Source organism: Manduca sexta, chromosome 20, assembly GCF_014839805.1.
Source record: "Manduca sexta isolate Smith_Timp_Sample1 chromosome 20, JHU_Msex_v1.0, whole genome shotgun sequence".
Taxonomy (NCBI): Eukaryota; Metazoa; Arthropoda; class Insecta; order Lepidoptera; family Sphingidae; genus Manduca; species Manduca sexta.
In genome coordinates, this window is record NC_051134.1 from 1,855,668 (window position 1) to 1,878,021 (window position 22,354).

Below are 22,354 nucleotides of genomic sequence, written 5' to 3' on the forward strand. Positions count from 1 at the left end.
TCATAACCTTAATTTCTTTCATAGCTTACCCAGCTGTTCTCTACCTAAGTATTTATAATAAAAAGCTATAAATATTAATGAAACACACGTCAAGTCTTAATCCCCGACGGGATAGGCAGAGGTTCAAACATGGCACCCACGTCCCCATACCAGTGTTCCATCTTATCATGAGATAGGGAGTGAACCTATAGAAAAACCTAAACTTTGCCCAACCCGGGATTCAAAACCGAGGCCTCAAAGCAACGGTAGTACTGTGCACGCAACACATCACCGAGAGAGTCCATCATATTTATGCGAGACTAGTTTTTATTACCGAAAATAGCGTTATTTGCTGCTATTACTGAATATATAATATACTTATATAATATATATTCATATAATATACTTAATCCCAAAAATATATATTTTGGTCATAAGTTACATTGATTCATAACTCTGGTTTTCTAGCGTCCATTAATCAATTCATACAACGTCTTGGTTTTTGCTGTCTTATTGACATAAAGACGTGTGATCTACATAGCATTTGTTACTTACTACGTATTGTGTCCATAATCTTACGCAAGATTTGTGAATTTTAACTCTTCGTAGCCTATCATTCACTTTTAAACGAATGTTCTGACTGTACATTTATAATGTCTTACCCCTCCTACATACTTCGTTGTTTTTTTAAAACAATTTGTGTATTTTTTGACAAATAAGATGTTTTCTGTCTAAAATTGGATGTGAGCTGAGAGTAATACTAAATTTGTTTCCATTATAAAATAGTTTGTATAACGGCAAAGACTCGAAGTGTAAATTACAAATAAACCAATCCCGTTCTACCCAGGTAAAACGTAAAGAAATGTTCATTTGTTATGTTGTAAATGTTCATTATATTAATTCAGCTGTTATTGGCGCCATCTATCTAAGATGGTATGGACTACGGCTGAATCCAGGAAGAAATAATAGATGGCGACGCAGTAGGATTTCAAATTTCTATTGTAATACAAAGTGTAAAGCAATATGTAAGATAAATACATATTTGTCGCACATACGTATTTAAATATATACGATAATTATTATTAACGTGATAACATAATCTCACGTCTCATATAAGTACTGGTATAATACTATATCGCATAAAATACAAGTATATTATGTTTAAAAACAAGCATCTACCACGCTCTAATATTTTGCGTACAGGGAATAAAAATTATTATACTTATCTTCCTTAGAGGAGTCTTAATAATATTCAAAATAATAAAGTTATATATCAATCTTACATATTACTAATAAAGTGCTGTGATCGAACATGGCCCGGATCCTAATATTGTCCAGTATTCAAAAATCCTAGTAAAGCTTCACATAATCATTTTAAATTAAGTGAGTTTACATAAATTATGTGAGTAGATATAAAATATGTATAGGTATTAATAATACAAAGAAACAAAGTTTATTTCTACATAGAGGGTAATGTCTAGTTTCTAGAACACATTCTAAAAATCTTCATTACGAGGAAGGTCTGGTCTAATGTCTCTGAGTGCTTTAAAACTATGTTTATTCCGGGAACGGACTGTACCTAATGCAAGCAGAGCAGCGAGTTAGTCACTATATTTTTAATATATAATAATAATATAATAATATCAGCCCTGTATTATATACTTGCCCACTGCTGAGCGCGGGCCTCCTCTACTACTGAGAGGGATTTGGCCTTAGTCCACCACGCTGGCCTAGTGCGGATTGGTAGACTTCACACACCTTCCAAATTCCTATAGAGAACTTCTCAGATGTGCAGGTTTCCTCACGATGTTTTCCTTCACCGTTAAAGCGAATGATAAATTCACAAAGAATACACACATGATTTTTTTGAAAAGTCAGAGGTGTGTGCCCTTGGGATTTGAACCTGCGGACATTCGTCTCGACAGTCCGTTCCACACCCAACTAGGCTATCGCCGCTTTTTTTTTAATATAGTTATGTATATTATGCTCTGGTATTGCTGTGGATAATTTTAGTCAAAGTAACTTTTGACTATAATTACCCACAGCATTACCATTTATTAATTCATAATTCTGTTTTGCTAGCGTTCTTTAGTCAATTTGTACATCTTGACAATATTTACTATGCTTTATATAATCATTCATTTTATAAATGATTCTTACGCACATTTAGTATTCATTCATGAACGTGACTCTGATATGACCTACATAGTATTTGTTACTTATTACGTGTTGTGTCCAATATTTTATGTATGTAGGACTAGCTTTTGCCCGCGGCACCATCCGAGTGAGTAAGTTTTTTCGGGATAAATATTTTTCCAGGAAAAAATATATCCTATAGCATTCAGGAGTAACGTAGCTTCCTATTAGTGAAAGAAAAATCAAATATCGGTTAAATAGTTCTTGTGATTACCGCGTTCAAACTATTCAGCTTTATATATTAATATAGCTTTTCGAGAATTTTAACTTGTCAAAACTTTGTCATTTATATTTATAAAAAAAATCTGAGTGCACACTGCACATTTATAATGTCTTCTTCACCTCTTCTGTGTAACCAGTTTCTTATATTTGGGTCATTAAAAACTATTGGTGTACAATTTTTGAACAATTAGTAATCAGCCAATGCAATTCTTTGATAACATTGCTTGACAATAAAGAGTAGTTAGGATTTAATTTAAAGAAATAAAACCAACGTATTAAATGTCCACGAAGCCAACATTTTATTTAGTTAGACGTTATAATCTTGACAATATGACAAATATTTTGATGTGCCTTGTTGTGGGCACTTCGAATTACATGTAGGTATTCAACATTTTTGTTTCTTTATAAGAAGGTTTAAAATACATTATAATACCGTGATGCCATTCAGGAGACTAATATTTAATACCTACGAGAAAACTACAATAAATAAATAAAGACACAAAGCAATAGGTTTTAGTAATAAAATACGTCAATTATAGCACAAAGAATAAATTTTAATAATGGTTTTATAGCAAAACCAATTTCATTGTGATATATGAAAATATCATTCCTTCAGTTGCTCTGATTTTTATAAATAAACTAGGTAAAGAAATTATAGTGAAGTATGTACAATGATCATGGTTTGAAAGACGTAAGTTGATTGAATAATTTAACTATACACCGTTAGTTTAATACTGCTTAAAGACAAAGGGATTAATTTAGCCACAGTTTTTATTTAAACAGCCAATATTATAAATCCAATGATGAAAAATGTAAATAAAGTGTACTCGTCCATCTATATACTATATAGATGTTACGTATATAGGTATGTAATAAGTGCTTGTCCGATGTATTTGAGGGCATTTAGATCACCTAGGACATAACGGCTTGACAATAATATGTATATAAATTTATTCATTTTGTCTTAACACACATAGAAATAAGTTTTTCTATTAGCGACTAAGTTTTATATATAAATACTTCGTAGGTATTTCACTCCTTCGGGTCAGAATATATTCTGTTAATGTAACCAAAACACAAGAATCGTTAAGAGACACAGAAACAACGGAAACAAATGAAAGAATTAAATGTAATTCGTAAAGGACAAATTGATTTTTCTATTTTTACGGATAAATTGAGGCCTAAAAGCGAAATAGTTAGTTTTAAAAACTAACATATAATATGGCAATTATTATGGCGTAATCCTATTGTCAAAACATTAGTTAAAGCTTTTCTATTTATTAAGGTACTTACAAGTTTTGTTAGAATTCTCTACAATATGCTTTCGAAAGTGCAAGTTAAAATGTTAATTATGAGAACACACATTGTTCTACATTATTCACTAAATGTTATTGATTTTCACATATTATATTCCACTAAATTCAATCTATAGGAACCCTTACATCAGTTCAAGATCTTTAATACGATCTACAGATAAAGCCGACGTCAACTGCAACGCGAATATGAAATAAGACGCCGGTCCTTATAGCACTGGATATCTTAAACAGGTTACATGTTCATTTTAACTTCTATATATCTAAATATACTATTACTGCTCCGTGTGCGAAACATTTTGTTGTTACTTGGTACAAAACGCAGTCATGCACAGATAAGGAACATTCAAAGCTAGTAATTACACGTAAGTACAAGTAATAAGTTAAGAGAAAGAAACGATCGACAGATAGAGAAATAAATAGGTAAAGGCGTTTAGTAAATCAAAAAGATGACAATGAACAGAAAAAATAAGTTAGAACTAAATATTTTCGTCAATTCATAAATAGACACTTAGCTTATAAATAACAATAAATAATAAATCTTAAGGCACTGTTTTAGGTACCGTGATCACATTTTCATGATTTGTAATGTGTGTAAGTAGTTAGAAGAGTAGTCATGGAATGTCTGGTTACGAGCCGCGACACGCGAGTTACGAGTCGGCCACGTCGTGCGCCGAACGTCGCACCGTCGCGCGTTGCGCCGACATATACACTGAATACTGTTTTGCATCAAAAAATATACTTCATATCAAAAAGCGATCACTCAAATTCGCTAAAATGAATACAATTAATATTTATTTATACAGTAACTTAAAAGAACATAAGCGCATACATTTAAGTATTTCTGCATTGTGCAGAATAACAATACCGACACAATTTACAAATAATCGTAATGTTAACTAAATAATCAATACGTGTTTTGCAAAAATGATACTTAAACCTATTTTTATAAATAAATTCTTATAAAGATAAGTTACAATCGTTGTCGTCTTCGTAATATAGAAAACATTGAAGTGTTCGCGAGCGATATTTACATTTTCGTATTCGGTCCGATTCACGTTTATTTACACTAAGCATTATTTACAAGGGTCCTCGTGCACGTCCCGCGCGCGCCGTCTGTGTGTACATGCTGCTCGGTTGAACGTCCTGCCACTGAGCGCATCATCAGCGATACCTGTACGACGTCGGCAGCACATAGTCGCCGAACGAGTACAGAGCGTTGGCGTACCAATGTACACCGTCGGCTGTTCCCGTAGAACCGCTCCAGCTGGCCATCCACCGCAGGGGAGCCATCGCGGCGTGCGCGAGCGAGTGGCTCCGGACGAGCGCGTAGCACGACGCTAAGGCATCATCCACTATTATTGTACCAAGTTTCGTGAGAGGGGCGAACACACCCCGTTTTTTCACCATACGAGTTTTGACGACCTTCGACGGCCTCATAACTCCTCCCTGCCCCGTAGTCAAGAGGACGTCACCTTCTTCTACGTTTGCGGCAAACGACTCCCGCCAGCCGTCAGCGGCAGCAAGGAGTAACAGGTGAGACGGGGTGGTCGTTATCGTCACGCCGTTCTCAGCTGTCACCTCGATGAAGTGCCGAGTTGCGTTTGGATCTCGGTCAATAAATGTCACCACCTGGAAATTAAGAAAAAGTTAAATATTAAAATTTCTATAATTGAATTTGATTATTGACAATAAGATAAATAATTAAAGTTTCATAAAATTATAGATATTATTGTTAATTTGTTCATATTGCGAAACTTGAAATAAACGATAGTGATGGATGATTACAGACGTAAAAATTATTTATTTTAAATATAAATTACTGTGAGCGCTACTAACCTCTGAATAAACCATTTTTCCGTTATCATCTGCTGCCAACACGCGGTCGCCTTTCTGTATGGTGTCTATGAGTCGAGGACCCTCTTCTGTGTGCACCACAGCGCCGGACGGGAAGCACCCAGCCCCCGTTCCTACTGATGATTCTGTAAAAGAAATTGATTTAAAAATAATAAAGTTTCAAAAAAGAAACAAATTAATTCTACACAATACGTTCAAAAAAAGTATCTAACTAACAATGGATAACAACCATACACAAGTTTAACAAAGGCAATAACATAAACCCGCTAACATAAAAGCGCACAGAAACGATAGTAAATTAGCTGTGGGCAGTCATATCCCTTTAAGGTATAACGAGATTTCTCTACGCTCGTAATTAAAATCCGATAAGATACGAAACAAAAGGAATCGCGGAGTGGTCGTTCCCGGGGGTTATCTGTAGGTATACCAGCGGAGTTTACGTTGTCTTTTACTACAAACACAATTGGTCCACGCCGGCCGCTTGACCGCTCTCACGGGCATGCCTACATTTATCTCTTGAAACTCACAACACACAAAAAACATTTCTAGGAAATACGATCCAGCGCCTAAGCCTCAAGACAAACTTTTTTAAACTTTAGATAAACTAATTCAATCCGTTTTGCGAATTCTTTTGACGCTTTGTTTACACGTCAAAAAACTGTATGTAAAAACGAGGGGCGCAAAACCCGATTTGCTGAAACATGTAAGCTTATTATCTAATAGTATTTATTTAAATCCTTGTCCAGCTTAAACTGTACCTGTCCATAATCTTTGGCTTCGTCAGCCTTCACAAAAAATATTATTAACTTCCAGTAATATTCGTTGAAACGTTTTTTCCAGTGGTTACGTACTGGCGCAATTTGTATGTGTTAGTACGTGTTAGGTAAGTTTAACTACACAACGCGCCGCCCAATCTTCATGCTTTACAACAATTACAGTGGGTGGCACAATCACACGCGCAAATGAACACGACAAAAAGTATAATTGCAAAAAGTCCCGGTATGGTTTGCGAGAGCTCGTTAAGTTTTGATTTGTTGTGTAACCGACCGACAAATTCCGTCGATCCCGTCCTCAAGCTGCTCCTAAAGCCACGAATCCCGGCCAGATCGCATTACACAATAACCGCACAAATTAGATTTCGTTCAAAGTCAAGCGCGCGTTGTCAACATTTTGTTTGTTGTCGGGTGGATACATCGTAGATACGTAATATTGAATAGCACGCAGACCTTTTTTTTACCTTTTAAAACGCCATTTAGATGCAATTTTATTCACAATTCGTCTACACAAAACGTATTTATATTTGTATGGGTTGGTTTATACGTATACCATACGAAACGTATCTTACACATGTATCTTATAATATATGATAGAAGAATTATTATACTTATACAATTTGATCGCAAATATTGTTAGATTTTCCATGAAAACTTTTAATCATTGAATGAATATAAAGCTTTAAAATGAGTTAATGTATAATTTCATAGTGACGTAAGTAACATTAGGCTGAAGATGCGGCGATAAGCGGCGCGGGCTCGTGTGAGGGGCGCTGTGGCGACGAGGCGAGCGGGGGGCAGAGCGCCGGCGCAGCCGAGTGGCCGCGCAGACCCCGCCCCGCTTGGACCACCGGGAGAGCTAGGCGGTGCAGAGCAGCGGAGCCCCACCGGCCGGCGGCAGTCGGCACTCACGCGTGACCATACATTACCAACTCGACAAATGTACACACGTGACACTATTCATAATTTATGTCCTGGATTGACTACGCGCGAGTGAAACCATTCACTTTTTCAGAATTTATACTCCCACGCTACATGAGGCGTACTCGCACATAATCGGTTATATCAATATATATAATGGAATACTAGCTGAACACGCGTTGTATAGTTTTTCGTTCCACAAAAGAAGCTAATTCGGTGTAGATAACCCCCATCTACGGGCAACAATGTAAGGTCATCAAGATGCTCCGCTCGCATCCGATCTGCAGAACTGTACCTGATTTATATCGCACATTGAATAGCAATTAGCCGACGCGTGGTCATGCAAATGCCAAACCGTACCCGCTATGAATCATGCGCGAACGCTCGCTGTATCTTCCAAAGTAAAATAAGAAAATAAATAAACGTGTGGTGGATTTGTTTTGTCTGGATGAACACCTATTTATATACCACATAGTAAGAAATGTGCATTATCAAAACAAAATACGTAGTCGAGTTGTGAACACTGGGCAAATAACGTCGATTTAAACATAAAAAAACCTTGAAATACTTTAGATATATTAACGACAATTAATTATATACCAATCGTAGACAAAGATACGTTAAAGAGTTTTTGGAACTCGAAATATTTTCACAAATTTAAACAAATGATCTACACATATTTACAGTATGAATTTCTTTCAACAACTGAACAGAATTTATGGCACACAATGTGCACAACCGTCAAATACTCTGGTGTAGTAGCGAAATGATTTAAATAACAAATAAACGATGCTGACTTCCTAATGTAATATTTATTTATGTATGTTTGTATACGATTATCGTAAGTCAGAAATATTGATGTTCCGAGTTATGTCGGACTATTCGAACTGAAGATTCATACTCGCGTGAGTATAGCATTGACAATAGTTCCCGTGAATGCATCATGTATATCATTTTATATTTTCCTAAGAGCGAGTGTCGTTCCTATTTCACAAGATTTTGCCTTCAAAACGATCATAACGTCAGCGCTATTTATATTTACGCGAGCAATAAAAATGATAAGAAGGTACTGAGCAATATTCTATAACGAGCTAAATTGTGGGAAAATCTAACTTCGGTCATTGATATTCTCTAGAGGAATGTGTAATGTGGTTTTTATGATGGCAATTGATAGGTGAGTAAAATTCTTATGTATTTTTTATTTGTGTCAGTATTGTTGAGCATCCGGTAAAATTGTCTACTAGAAATGTAATAATAATATTTGATACAATGTTGCTTTTTCTGTACGAGAATGGATCTTTCCTGATCAAGCTGGATCACTCAGGCGGCTAACAAGACTATAGCGTAACTCTACCGTTTGATAATAATACGGTTATAATTATATTTTCTCAAAATGGAATATCATTAATTATTTTATAATCCGGAACTTATTATGCTACTAAAAACAGTTTATTATATTAGGAGATAATAAATTAATATCGTTATAATGCAGTGTTTCCATAATCAAGCCGACCTGTCAAATCTAATCTCACTAAGGTGATACAGATGCAACAGATATAGGGCATCGCTCTAAGGTCCTTAAACTTTATAATCAAAACCCAAATGAGTGGAGGTGTGGGAACGGAGCGGGAATTTAGCCGCAGCCTTCCGGGATGTGGCGTCTCATGTGTCAACGGAGGCTTTCGCACGCATACGCATGCCCCGCAAGCACTCGAGCGCGACATGCTCACTCGCGCTTCTATCCTATCTCGGAGCGTTCGCGCCTCATGGGGAAACGGAACTCACTTTGAATTTCGAACACGTTCCATATTCTTTGTCTAACTTGAAAACACGGATGTAGAATTATCTATTTGTAAATGTTTGCAATCAGTTTTAGAACTAAGACAACAGATAATGAGTAGGCTACATTTAAAATACGAAACAAATAATGTATCAGGGCAATTTTTTAAAGTTTTTATTTTGTAATATTGTATTCCTATGCTTAAACTCAAACGGGCTGATATTTAAGTAATGAAAATAACAATAAAATGTCCCACAGATGAGCGACCGAGCGCCTAGGCTGCAGCGAGTCGTGACACGACCGGGTCACCCACTGTCACGGCCCATTTACCGCGAGCCTCTTCTGTGTTAAACCAACTTTACTACACAAAATGCCCGTCATATTACACTCATTCTTAGAATTACAGCTATTGAATTTATTTATGCGAGGTAAAGATTTTTGGTAGTACTGGATAGTGCGCAAGGAAATAAACTTGAATTGTTCCATTGTTTTGGCTCGTCCTGACCTTACATATCGGTAATTGAGAACTATATAAATTATATAGTGTGGTTTCTAAATAAAATTATATTGCTTTGCTATGTGATATTGTTTTGCTACACCAAGGCTGAAAATCTTGACACACTAAATTCATATTGCTTAAATAATTTAGTTTGAAGTCCATATTTAAAATAAATTTACATGAATTATATTTTGGATTATTTTTTATGACTTTGAATATTTCAATACAAATATGTTTAAAAAAGTCTTTAGTAGCACTAGTCACATTGACCATCAGATAAAAACTTTTAAAAACGAATTACCTATCATCCCAACGTACATTGAATAAAAGTAATTTAAACAAACTCGTTATTATGTATTAAAATCGTTATAGCAGCATATATGGATAAATTGCTAATGCTATTTTATGTTGTTGTAAATAGCACTAACTTTAAAATGAAACTTGTCAAACAACTGAATGCGTTGAAGTCTTTATAATGAATGCGCAGTTAAGGGCTCGCGGCAGTCGTTGTTGCGTTATAAAACTCATAAATATTATAAAGTAGACAAGATAGCGCATCTTCACAATATTAATGCACGTTAGTTATTACGAAAATGATATATCCCGACTTGCTGATTCTGATTTAGTGTCGAATACTAACCAATGAAACGGATGTGAGTGCACTGTGGACTGAATATTACTGGTTTATAAGTACCTTAGTAACTAAGACTAACTCACAACTTTTAACTTAGTGTAATTCAAGTTTTACTAAAACAATTTTGAATTTTATATCCAACGCATTAAATAAAATTTTGATTATTTGGTCTATTCAAAATAGCGACAATGTTACTTTTCACACGTTGCAATTCGCATAGATATAAAGGAGATTATTTTATTGATTTGCCAATTTTTTATTTATTATTTTTATGCAAATCAACTGAACAGAACTTTATTACTTATACTAAATTGATTCCTACTTTATTAATTCGCAGCAGTAGACCATCAAAAACTTGCTTATTCACAATTGAATGAACTTAACACAGCTTATTATCACATCGTATAAATAAATACAATAAATCTAAAGAACACGAATACGCTTCAAAGTTTACATTCTAGATTATAAACGTGGACTGAGCGACGAATCAATAATTACATTCACGTCGTCCTATGAGCACAAGTTATTCGTAAAATATAAATTTTATTGATTTTTTTCATTTGACGGAACTTGTACTTCCAGGTTCAAAGTAATTTCTTGCTCATTTTAAAAAAATACTATAACACTATCAGTATTACTTATAAACTTGTTTTAGTGTACCACCTCTTAAGGTAGTTAAGAACTGCTTAAATAGCTATCAAAAACATCATCCCTAATTTAAACCTTATTAAGAGGCAAGATGGCGGGTTTTGACTTACAGCTGATCGAGTAAATTTGTGTTTTAACTAAGCATAGTTCTGCGAAATTTTTATAAGTAAGACTGTATAAGTTTTAACTCGAATATGCTTCTAGAAAAATCAGTAGTAAAAGAAAGCACTGAACTGTACGCGCATGCTTTTATCAAAGGAGGTTAAGGTAAGGAAGGTATCATATTATACGAGTGGTCGGTTTATATTACGCAACATTCGGTCGACACTTACTGGTCAACTTTCACTATTAGAACATCTTTGTTGTATATAATTTCGTGGCCGCTATGTCATAATGCTGGTTTTTATATACGACGAAAAAACATATTTGCATGATGACTAATACTATTTGATTCATTTTTCCATTCAAAAAGGAGCGAATATGACGCTTAACGATTTAGTTTTAGAGCAAAAACGTAGTCATTAAGCAACTTTTTTTAAGAAATTAATGCATCCCATACAATTTAAAATTTTTGTAAAAATAATTACATTCCATTCCTAAACTTCTTGCAATAACTTCGAGGATAAATATTAATAACACACAAATCCCATTGATATTTATTATATAGGATGTTCTTATTCGATGAATATTAAGCATGTTTATTGGAACGATTATAAATTAATTAAACACCAATGAAATTCGACCAATAAAACTAATTAATCAGAATCAGAAAACAAAAAACTCAACATAGTTTTATTGGCGCCGAGACGATCAGTGCGATACTTTAATTTAATATACGAGCCTGTAATAGGCCGTTTAATGTTCTATCTCTGTTTAACGCCCCACGGGCTGATGGAAGTGCTATTTATATCAAAACTTTAAATAAGTACCGCACAATTCTCAGTAACATTCTTTTAAAATCCTTCCTTTTGGTGAGAATAAGAGAAATATCAATTCATATAGGTATTAATATGTTAACGTACTTCACAGTTAGAGTTTATAACGATCAGAAATAGTAATGCTGCGAAAAATGAATGGGTTCATAAGTATTTACAAAATTTAACCCAATAAAGTCATATGCATGTGTGTTAGAATATTGTCGGCCATCGATGTTATTTGCGTATGAATATTGTGCCCTACATTCAAGATTATAATGTTCTGTGGTTTTTCATATTGTACATAAATAATACTGTTACTCAAGTGAAAACAATATAATTCTAGAGCCATCTTTCCTGTACGTAAAACTCTGGAATTTATTGTTAATTAAATCAAAATGGAATACTATTATGAGAAGCTTTATATCCCGATAGCGCAGATGTTGAACGCAAGAAAGAGTGGAAGCTCGTGCGCAGAGCGTCCTTGACCGCGACCAACAGAGCCACAACTACGGACCGCACCACTACACGACGCATTAATTATTTATAAGATCCAAATTAATACTAAAACAAGCCGATACAAAACGCCGGAATAAATGAATAAACATTCAAACAAATCACCTGCGACCGAACAGAAAGGAACCGCGTCACACCGCACTGGCTCACTTTGATTCGACCATTGCCTTTTATCGTTTTGGGACGGTCTCAAATACATTTCGGCAATTTACAATTTGTTTTGTCACCCATTACGATTAAGCTTAATTTTTATTGCAAATTCGTTTGTGACAGTAATTAAATTTAATGTAGCATTAATAGCTGCCACTCGAAAGATTATGAATTCTGATCTTTGTGAAAAACAAAAATATGATTAAATAAGCATTAATAAAATTTAAACCTATATAATATAATACCATGTTTAAATAATTCAAACAAACGTTGTTGAATTAGGTATTATACGTACGACTGATGACAGCGGTGACTTTATTCTGCCAAAATAACAAGAAACTATAAATACAAAATTCCTTTCACTATATTCCTCAATTACATTAAACCCATTGACTTCTAAACAAATTGTGTTATTGAACTTTTGCAGTAACTACGTTCGTATACGCAATCTATGTGATATTTTCATCCGTAATTTAATGTTGCCTCTTACAAGCGTCATCTGCGAAATTAATTAAAACCATGCGAGTGCGCCGGAATGCTTCTATAATATCTAAAAACACAGCCATACATATAAAGTTCTCTCATCGTTATGCCGTATACATATATATAGGTATAAGTAGCCATTGAATCACCGGTGTAATTATAGAAGTGGGGGATTGGCTGCGATGCGGCCGCGCACGAGCAGGACAGGTAGAGGTTTCGCCACTTGCAAGACAAGGACGGACATTAACAAGAGGCTCGTTCGTCCGTTTGATCGACACCGCCGGGGCGCGGGCGCGGGAAGCTGTCTGAGATGCATTCTTCTTGTAAAGTTCAACTATATATTTGGCCCGTCCCGTGGCCTGCACACTGAACAGTTATGTACTCATAGCGTAATGATAATTGGGTTTTCCCATTTGAAAATGTCCGTGTCACAGTTGTTTAAACACGTAGCGCCAAACCTAATACATATATGCATATCTTTATGAAAAGAAAAATTTATGTTAGTAATCGAACCGTTTCATGAATAAACGCAATAGCTTTCCGTGAATGGGACATTGAAAGCGAAATATCTAAATAAGGAGTGAGCAGTGCAGTGCGACACCGTACAAAAGACTTAAACGCACTTGTACGCTCTACGAGATAGCGTGTTTATGTGAACGAGGAATTATTAACCAGTTTCAATTATATAGTATTATTTTGTTTCTTATTGCACCGAATTGACGTTGTAGTTATTATTTAATATTTTTATAAGATTTTTAAAAAGTATATCCAACCTCTTCAAAAACAGTAGTTCAAGATTATTTGTATTAATTTTGTTTCAGTTTCAATTATCCCAGTATTTCCCACTGATCAATCCTCCGGCGTGCTTTTACGTTGCCCAGCACTTGAACAAGTAACATTTTTGACCCTATCTAAAATATAATATTTAACAATCGCGTTCTTTCAACACAGCACCAAAACAAATCGATTTATTACGCAAGCAAGATTCTCCTACGCTATTGTTTGTCTACGACAATACATTAAATTATAATACACACCTGTTTTAACAGAACAGTGAATGTAAGAGCGGCTCTCGTAGAACACCCAGTCGAAGCCGGCTTCGACGGCGAGGCGCGCGAGCATGCCGTACTTGCTGCGGTCGCGGTCGCTGGTCGTCAGGTCGACCGCCCGGCCTTCGTAGTGCAGCGACTTGTCCAAGTGCGAGTTCTCCTCGTCCCAGCCCTCGATCACTCGCAGCCTCACGCCGGGCCACTGGTTCATCACGCTGATCGCGAGTGTGTTCAACTTCTCTTTACACCTCTGGAAATATTTAAACATAATATTATTTATCGTTATATTGTGAGAAGAACAAGGAATTATATAAGATATGTTGTGTAGTATAGCTTGCCTATTTATATTAAATTTTCTAGTTCATAGAACTGGAGTTTATAGAATAAATATTCGTGTTATAAACATTACAACATGTCTATTAATGTAAATATATAAATACATTTTATGTATAGTCTTTGTACTTAACTAAATGCAATTAAATATAAATAAGTATGTGTTCAGTACGTGAGAGGAAACCGCATTTATCCAAATATATTGTGACTGTGTAAATAATCTTACCGTATACAAACAGTCTTAAATTCAAGCCATAATATCAATGTCACGCTTTGAAAAGGATTTTCCGTCTCTTAAAATGTTTGTGACAATATTTGCATGCGAGTAAATAACAAATTTATTGAGCTCATAGTGTCGATGTATTTTTGCAATTAGCAAGATGTGAATCAACATTAAAGCTATTGTTCTTCTTCTACTAATATTTAATCAGTATTAAATTGGTTAGCATCCATCAATATTTGCATAGCAATTTGAACAATCTATTCAACTATACTAATATACTTATTAGCAATGTGATTCATTTGGTTTATGTGTTTAGTTTTACCATATAACAATAATAAATCAATTGATCGGAATAACTGTTCTTTATCACCAACTTTTCGCAAAAAAATAACATAAACCGACGATTGTGTAAAGGTATTGTTTGCAGCTAACGAAGAAAACCCCAATAGATGTGTTAACAAATTTACAAACGCCGCCGCCTCTACACAACAGGATGTTGGACATATTGTCGTTCAAGAATAAATCAAATTAATACACGCCATACAAAAGGTTCGACACAATTTTGTTTGTAAAATAACTCTGCGGGGCGAATAAAGGAAATGTCACAATATTTATAAAGAAATGTGGACAATGCGGAGTGCGCCGCGTGACGGCTTTGTGCCACGTTGTCAACTCACTCTATGCAGATTTCGTTGTGAAAAAATCTAAAGATTGACGTAACGAATCAAGCATAGAGTCGGGCGGGCCGAGCCGGGCGCCCCGCTTGGTCGACGTATTCCATCACACACAACAACAGATACTTTGAAGCACCGTATATAATTACCAACATTTAACAGGCCAATAAAAAAAATCCAGAACTGCAAAGTATGCTTTACTGTAGGTGAGGACGGCTTTTTATAAAACTACTGCGTCACTAAACTTACGCTTAATTTTATGACTTTCAATTCTCAGAATAAAAAAAATATTATGTTATAACCTCCAAAATCGATCTGTATGAATTTATAAGCATTTGAATTTTTTGTGAGATCGACGGCCAACGCGACGTGCGGGGAATGGTTTGGTCAGGAAGCTGAATGTTTGTTTCTCAGCAGACGTCTCGGTCCGCACTAAAACAATCGAATGCTAAACGTTTATCCAAACACTTGGTGCATTTAAACGTGGGAACACATCGGTGGCGCAATTAACCATCTCGCACCCATCTTAACACTTGCATTCCTCGCACGATAACGGCCTCTGATATCGACTTACAAAAATATTATTTGAAATGAAACGAAAATAGTAAGTGGATATTAAGGAACCATAATCAGATTTATTTTCAACGTTCCATAACTTTATTCTTAGATTCTTTACGTTGTTGACACTACAATAAGTATTTTCTTTTTAATTTAGATTCTATAAATAGGTAATGATATACATAAACAAAGAGTCTAAAAATCTCCGAATTAAGTTATGTATACAACTTATATATACATATTTAATATTAAACGGGCAATGGAGACCACAAACGACGTATCAGGTCCAATGGGCTATTATAAATTCATTATGCATATTTTTAGTAAACAAGCTGTCGATCACAATGGCTGAGCACAGCGGGACGCCCTGCCTCCGAGCCCTCGTTCTATCCCCTCGAACGATACCTACACGTCCTAATATTACCATTGTCATCAACTCTATATGTAGCCATGTGCATAAAAACGTACGTCCAATGAGAATCGAACATTAAACGAGTTTTTATCATCGAATAAATTTATTTTTGCAAATTATCAAATTACACCACATCAAAAGCTCATATTCAATTATATTGATTAACAAAAAATATAAGAACCGTATCAAATACCTAAGGTCAGAATTTTAAGCGAGACTACAGACTACCTGAATCGCTTGAGAACATACGAATTCATAATAAAGGCCGTCGAATGGAATCTTTGTAAAAATAGAACAAAAATGCTAAGGATCATTGCACTGAAACAGCCGCTGTAGTAATGCAGGATCAAAGCGTACTTGGTGGACGTTTGATACTTCCAATTTAAATTCCCACACAGTGCTACATACAGAGCAACAAAGCAACGTATATATAACATATTATGTAGTCGTAAATAATAATTTAGACAAAGGTGGCTATCAATAATTCGATCTCAACTCAGCGCGCCATTCACCACCTCACCCTAGAAGGAACTCATCGTTAATTTATAACCGTCTCCCTCTGCGACCATAACAATATATTAGGATAATTAAATGGCTCTTTACATTCCTTAACACATGGTTTTTTCAACAAGGCCACTGGAGTCGAAAAGCACCGACCAATACTGACTGGTTTTTGATGTCGCATTTTTTTCTCTTTTTGTGGAAACCACAACAAATAGTTTAAGGGCATTTTTTTGTGATGCCGACCGTTCATTTTGTTCACGCGAACCCGCAACGTCTACCTTACATTAGCGGGTAAATCGAGCCCACTCCGCCTGCCGTCACACCTGAATATTTCTCAAAATTAATTTACGGCGCAGGACTATTCCCGCACACGTAAACAAATAAATATCTCATATTGTCTCATTACACGCGAGGGCACAAAAAATGTGGAATAATAAACAATACTTTATTTAATGCGCCTCAACGATTACCGATTGATTATTGACCGCATTGTCCAAAACTTGATTTTTATATTCATTTCAATACCGCCGTATTAAAATTGAAATCCGTATAAGCACACGGAAAATATCTTTTTAGATCATTCCACCAGTTTAAAACCACAAAAAAGCACTTTAACTAATATAAGGCCACTTAATGCTTGATTTTTATAGCCTGCGTTATTACCCATCATGCTTAGGTACCTGCAAAAATTATGTGTTCCAAAAACATGTGGTTGACTCAAAGCTAAACAACATTTTTGAAGCCGCAAAGTATAAATTAGGCGAAATGATATCAGAAACGGCAGAATAACGCCTTGTTTTTGCTCCAATGGTGAGTATTCATGTAGGTGAATGATAGGGTTAGTTGAGCGGCGATCATTACAGGTCCATCTTACTCATTCACATTTACAAATAGTTTTCGTGACCGCAGAGTGTGATTCACTCAATGATACCGCCTCTCGTATTATTTTTTTTTAGTTTTTAATTATGTATAACATAACGTCATAACATAAATTTTATATAAGTTGTAATATTGCGATGGCTGAATATTTAATTTTTTAAGGTTCCGTACAATAATCGAAAATCGGTAAATTAGGATTATTTCCTGACCGTTATCATGCTTTCTGTATATCTGTCCATGTATGAAGGCTTTTTTTTAAAGTAACTAGGGTCGTTCAATTGAAACTATTATGAAAGATAGGATTTAAATTTCAATCGATTAAAAATAAACATAGATAGATATTTTAGAAGTACGTATAACAGTGCGCAAAGGCAGTTGTTAAACACGTCTTAATAAATAAATAAACACTCTATATAAGGTGTAAACTGTTCCGTTTTTAGTATTTTAATTTAAAGTTATTCACACTGGGAAAAAACATTGACTAGAGAGACGGCCGGCATAGAATACTGGTAAATAGCAAACAAATATTTATCTACCGTAATTCCTAGTGTCGCACTAGCTGTCGAACACATCATAAATATGCATGTCGTAGATGCATCACTTGTCTGCGTGTATATTTAAAGCCCTTTGATGTTTGTCCAAGGAAAATATCACCCTTTGTTGTTTTAATGCTTTCTTTTACTTACAAAACGGCGGACGAACCGCGAAGCAACCGCAGCCAATTAACATAATATATCGTAATTAACCTACATTTCTGACCTATTCTCCTGTAACCCCTCACGATATAAGGCAGTATGAACTATTGTTTTAAAATAACCAGTGGTACACTTTTTATAGGGATTATTTGTAAGCCGAATTAATAGAATTTTTAAATATTCATATTTTACCTTATTTTCGAATTTCTGACATTTAGAGGATCCACTGCTCACAACATTCTGTTACTATCGAAACTACAAGACAGATAATCCTCTAACGGCTAATGACTGCTTACTAATTGAAATTCATTTAAAACTTAAATGTTTACTTAAGCAAATAAAATATTTAGCACCACATAGCAAATATCTTCAAGTCAAGGAACTAAATTTACATAATTAACCTAAGAGATTTTTGTTTAAAATTCTTTGTCCCGCGTCCACTATGTTTTGCGTGTAAAGGCACGCTAACGAATATAGTCTACAAGGCTTTTAAGGAGAAGTGGACACCTTTCACTCGGTAAAAAAGTTTTGAAACAAGACACCGATACGATGTTTGCTTGGGCCACGGGCCTCTGTTAATGAAATGTTATACTTCATTCACTCAACTGGAGTGAATGTCTTTTTCCACATGTCGTGTTGGTTTTGTGTAGCAAAGAATCAATTATTTATTTAGTGTTGTTATTGAAGAACAGGCTTTAGTTATGAGAACACTTTATACCTTAAGTAATAACAAATAACGGTTGTTAAGGAAAATGCACATTCACAGTATAATGTAACCCACAAAGCCAGCGCTTTCAGTGAGTTGATATTATTATGTCCGTGACAGCAAGCTCCCTATTCATGACTCGTTGACCGCAGTAGTGAGTCGCACCCCAGAGACCGATCTATAAAATATGTTTTGTGTTACAATATCATATGTTCTCGGACTTCAATACCCTCGGGACGGATGTGACTCCATTATTTATATTATTGTAATCACTAACGCTGGCTGACGCGGGGTCAATGGCGGAGTCAATGAGAGCATGCTCACTACTTGCAAGTCATCCGAATGAGCGATGGGATCCACGCTTCCGACATTTATCAAGTTAGTGTGGTTATCTTTTGTTTCTCACCACAAACTTGTATAGGACCGCCTTATTTTGCATACGATTTTAAAGATTTAAGCAAACGACGCATAAATTTACATATGTTCACATAAATATTACCTAACAATAATATAGCTCATAGATCAATATGAATAGTTTTAAAGAATGTTGTTAAAAAGCAGAAGAACGGTTGGAACAGTTCACACGTCTCCTGAATGCTGAGCGCGAGTGTGGACGCCGCGCTGGTAGCTTGTTAAACAGCCTTTTTCAGTAAATCGCGGAAGGCCATAAACGTTTAACTGGCGTGTAGTGCTAATTTACAGCGTCATGCCAACCCTCGTCGAGTCGATAACTGCTGTTGATCGATTTGCATCCGTAATTACGTCACTTTTAGCGAGCAGGTGATGAAAACGCGACAAGTACGTGATTGCGGGAGGCGATGCCCGCCTCTTCCGACGCGACCGGTTGTGGGCTTTTACTTGATGCAGCGCCGACGCTGTTTTGCCTATAATGTAATCATAACCATGTGCAGAATGAGTAAACGACGTTAGCTCAGCCCAATACATAAAACATACCAAAGAAGATTAAGCAAAGCCAAAAACAAAAGTAAAATAATAAAACAGCGTTTTCGTGCTCATTTCGCGCCTCTGTTACTGTAATAAAATGATTTATTGATTTATCAGTACATCAAAAGTTCATAACTCCAGCTGTCGCGTCGGATTTAGTACGGATCGGTGCGTAGCTCGCGTACTAATCTCCAGCTCTGCGCGGTACGGTCCGCGCCGACGGTTCACACCTCACAAATATTCACGTTCCGATTTCAACCTCAAAGAAAAATAAAGCATCTTTGTTACACCGTTGAGGAGCAATCGCCGCAATCGCCGCTTTCATTGTTTATCCCCGAGTCCAAAGCGAAGTGATCACGTCACGTGGGCGTTAAGTAAACAGTCGCACACGTATCACACTATACGTCCACTTTTGCTGACGGTCCCGAGGAGCCTCTTGATAATATTTTATAAGACAAATAACCCGATAAAGATGTTTTGACGTGAACCCGTGTTCATCGCTCACACTAAAATGCGTCCAGTGAACAAGTATAATAAAATATTTATTTACAAATTTGTGCTTTGAGGTAGAAAAGAAATAAAAGCTCTAATTTAGTGTCAACTTTATTGGTGGCGAGCGATGCGTTAAGGCGATCGGTCGAATGTTTAATGCGTTGACAGGACTTAAGGCGGTGGGTTTTACGTAGATCCATTAGCATTGTTTTAGAGGATTAGAGCGGCGTTTATGAGATGTGTTAGGGTCCTGGGACTACGTATCGCTTGACACGCATATTTTTATGACACATGTCCTTTTGTTTCAAAATGTTATGCTCGCGAGTGTGAAGTGACTCCCGCGTCATAACTGATATGATTTTGTTTTATTTTCAACATTTAAATATTTTAGTAACGCGTTTATTTAGATTGTAAAGTAACTTAAAAATGGCAGGTTTTTTGTAAAGCGAGGGCGCTTTGACCGGTCGCTGTTGCGTCAAACTGTCGAACGCGGTTGGTGTCATATTACACAAAAGATTCAACATTTTTAGGCTGGCCTGGTGCCCAAATCAAACCCGGTGTCGTCTATGATTTCGTTAAATACCTGTCGAAAGGTAAATTGTTTTTTAATAGACGTGCAAAGTTGGGAGAGTGTTTTTTTATTAATTTCTACTTTAAGAGAAACAAAGTACATACTTATTCCGGCTGTATGATTAACAAAAAAAAGCAACGAATTGTAGAGTTATCGTATGTTTTAGTTTAAATTATTTGGGTATTTATGAAAAAATTCTTAACTAATTGTGATCAATAGATTAACTATTATAAAACTACTAATTCCTTAAATCTCAACGTAACCGTAAAAATTATATTTTGAAGGAAATGCCAGTGAATTTTATGAAGGCAAACAAGCAAGACAGTCCATCAGGGAGAGGAGTCGATTATTTATGTTTGTTATCTGGGAACAATGCGCGGGCGCAGTCAGCATCAGTCAACCGCCATTGTTGCGAGGACCGGCCGCGCCGCGACCGACGCGATTACGCTAATTTATTTCTAACTGCATTTTAAAAGGATAATTTAGCATTCAATATTGATTCACATATAAAACAAAACACAACTCATTGACGACTCCTTGAAGGCTATATAACTATCAATGATTATACAAATAACTAGAAAATTAGCTGTAATACATATTGTATACGTAAGCTCCACCCACTAAGAAAATTTTTTATGAAAATTCACCATCAAAACCAGTAAAAAAGGATTGAATCACCTCATTGAAATTAAATTATACAGACAGAAAATAGTGGTCTGACGTAGTAAATAATGCTATTAGAACATAATATATTGACCAAATTTTGAGTCTATTTTATACGAACAACCTGTTTCACGGGTAGGTCAAGGCTCTTCTCAAATTCCGGAACGTTCTACCGCACTGCATTCTATATTTAATTAAAGTAATTTACAGTTTCTTTTTAATAAATAATTACCAAACTAGTAAAAAAACTTTAATAAAACATTAATTGGTCAAATGAACACGATTCTTAAAAAAACAAACGAACAGTTTACAAACAATCACAACCCTAAATAAGTCACAAAAGTATTTGTTTTTACACAAAAATGACTAGCTAATTAGACGACTAGCAATTCGAACTGGCTAAAACATTCGCAAACTGGCAAGCATCCGACACGAGAACGGGCCGGGGCCTCGCAAAAAGAATTCGGCGCGATCAAAGACATCGTTCGTAAATTAATTATCAATTTGTCGTGGGTGCCAGGGCGACATAAATCGATCGAGTGTATCTGCCTCCAGCACATTAGCCACGCTCGGCCTCAAGATAAGGATAACAAATGCTCAGTTTAATGTTATCTCGACATCGCGGACACGAGAGAGCTTTTTGCCACCACATCCTTCGACCTTCTCATGTTGGACATTCCGTGTGTCTTTTCAATAAATTTTATTTTACATACGTTATATAGTTTATTTGATCTACCACATCTTTTTTTAGTGTTTGTTTAAGAT

The 22,354-nt window shown here is 35.7% G+C and overlaps 1 protein-coding gene across 1 annotated transcript in view; it reads right to left on the reverse strand.

Annotated features, from left to right (window-relative positions):
- Positions 1-2,678: 2,678 nt before the first annotated feature.
- Positions 2,679-22,354, reverse strand: part of LOC115445954 (desert hedgehog protein B) — a 44,833-nt gene continuing 25,157 nt past the window's right edge. Inside the window, 3 exon segments of the mRNA XM_030172479.2 lie at positions 2,679-5,342; positions 5,550-5,692; positions 13,923-14,184. Coding sequence (XP_030028339.2) covers positions 4,875-5,342; positions 5,550-5,692; positions 13,923-14,184 — 873 coding nt within the window. The 3' untranslated portion in view covers positions 2,679-4,874.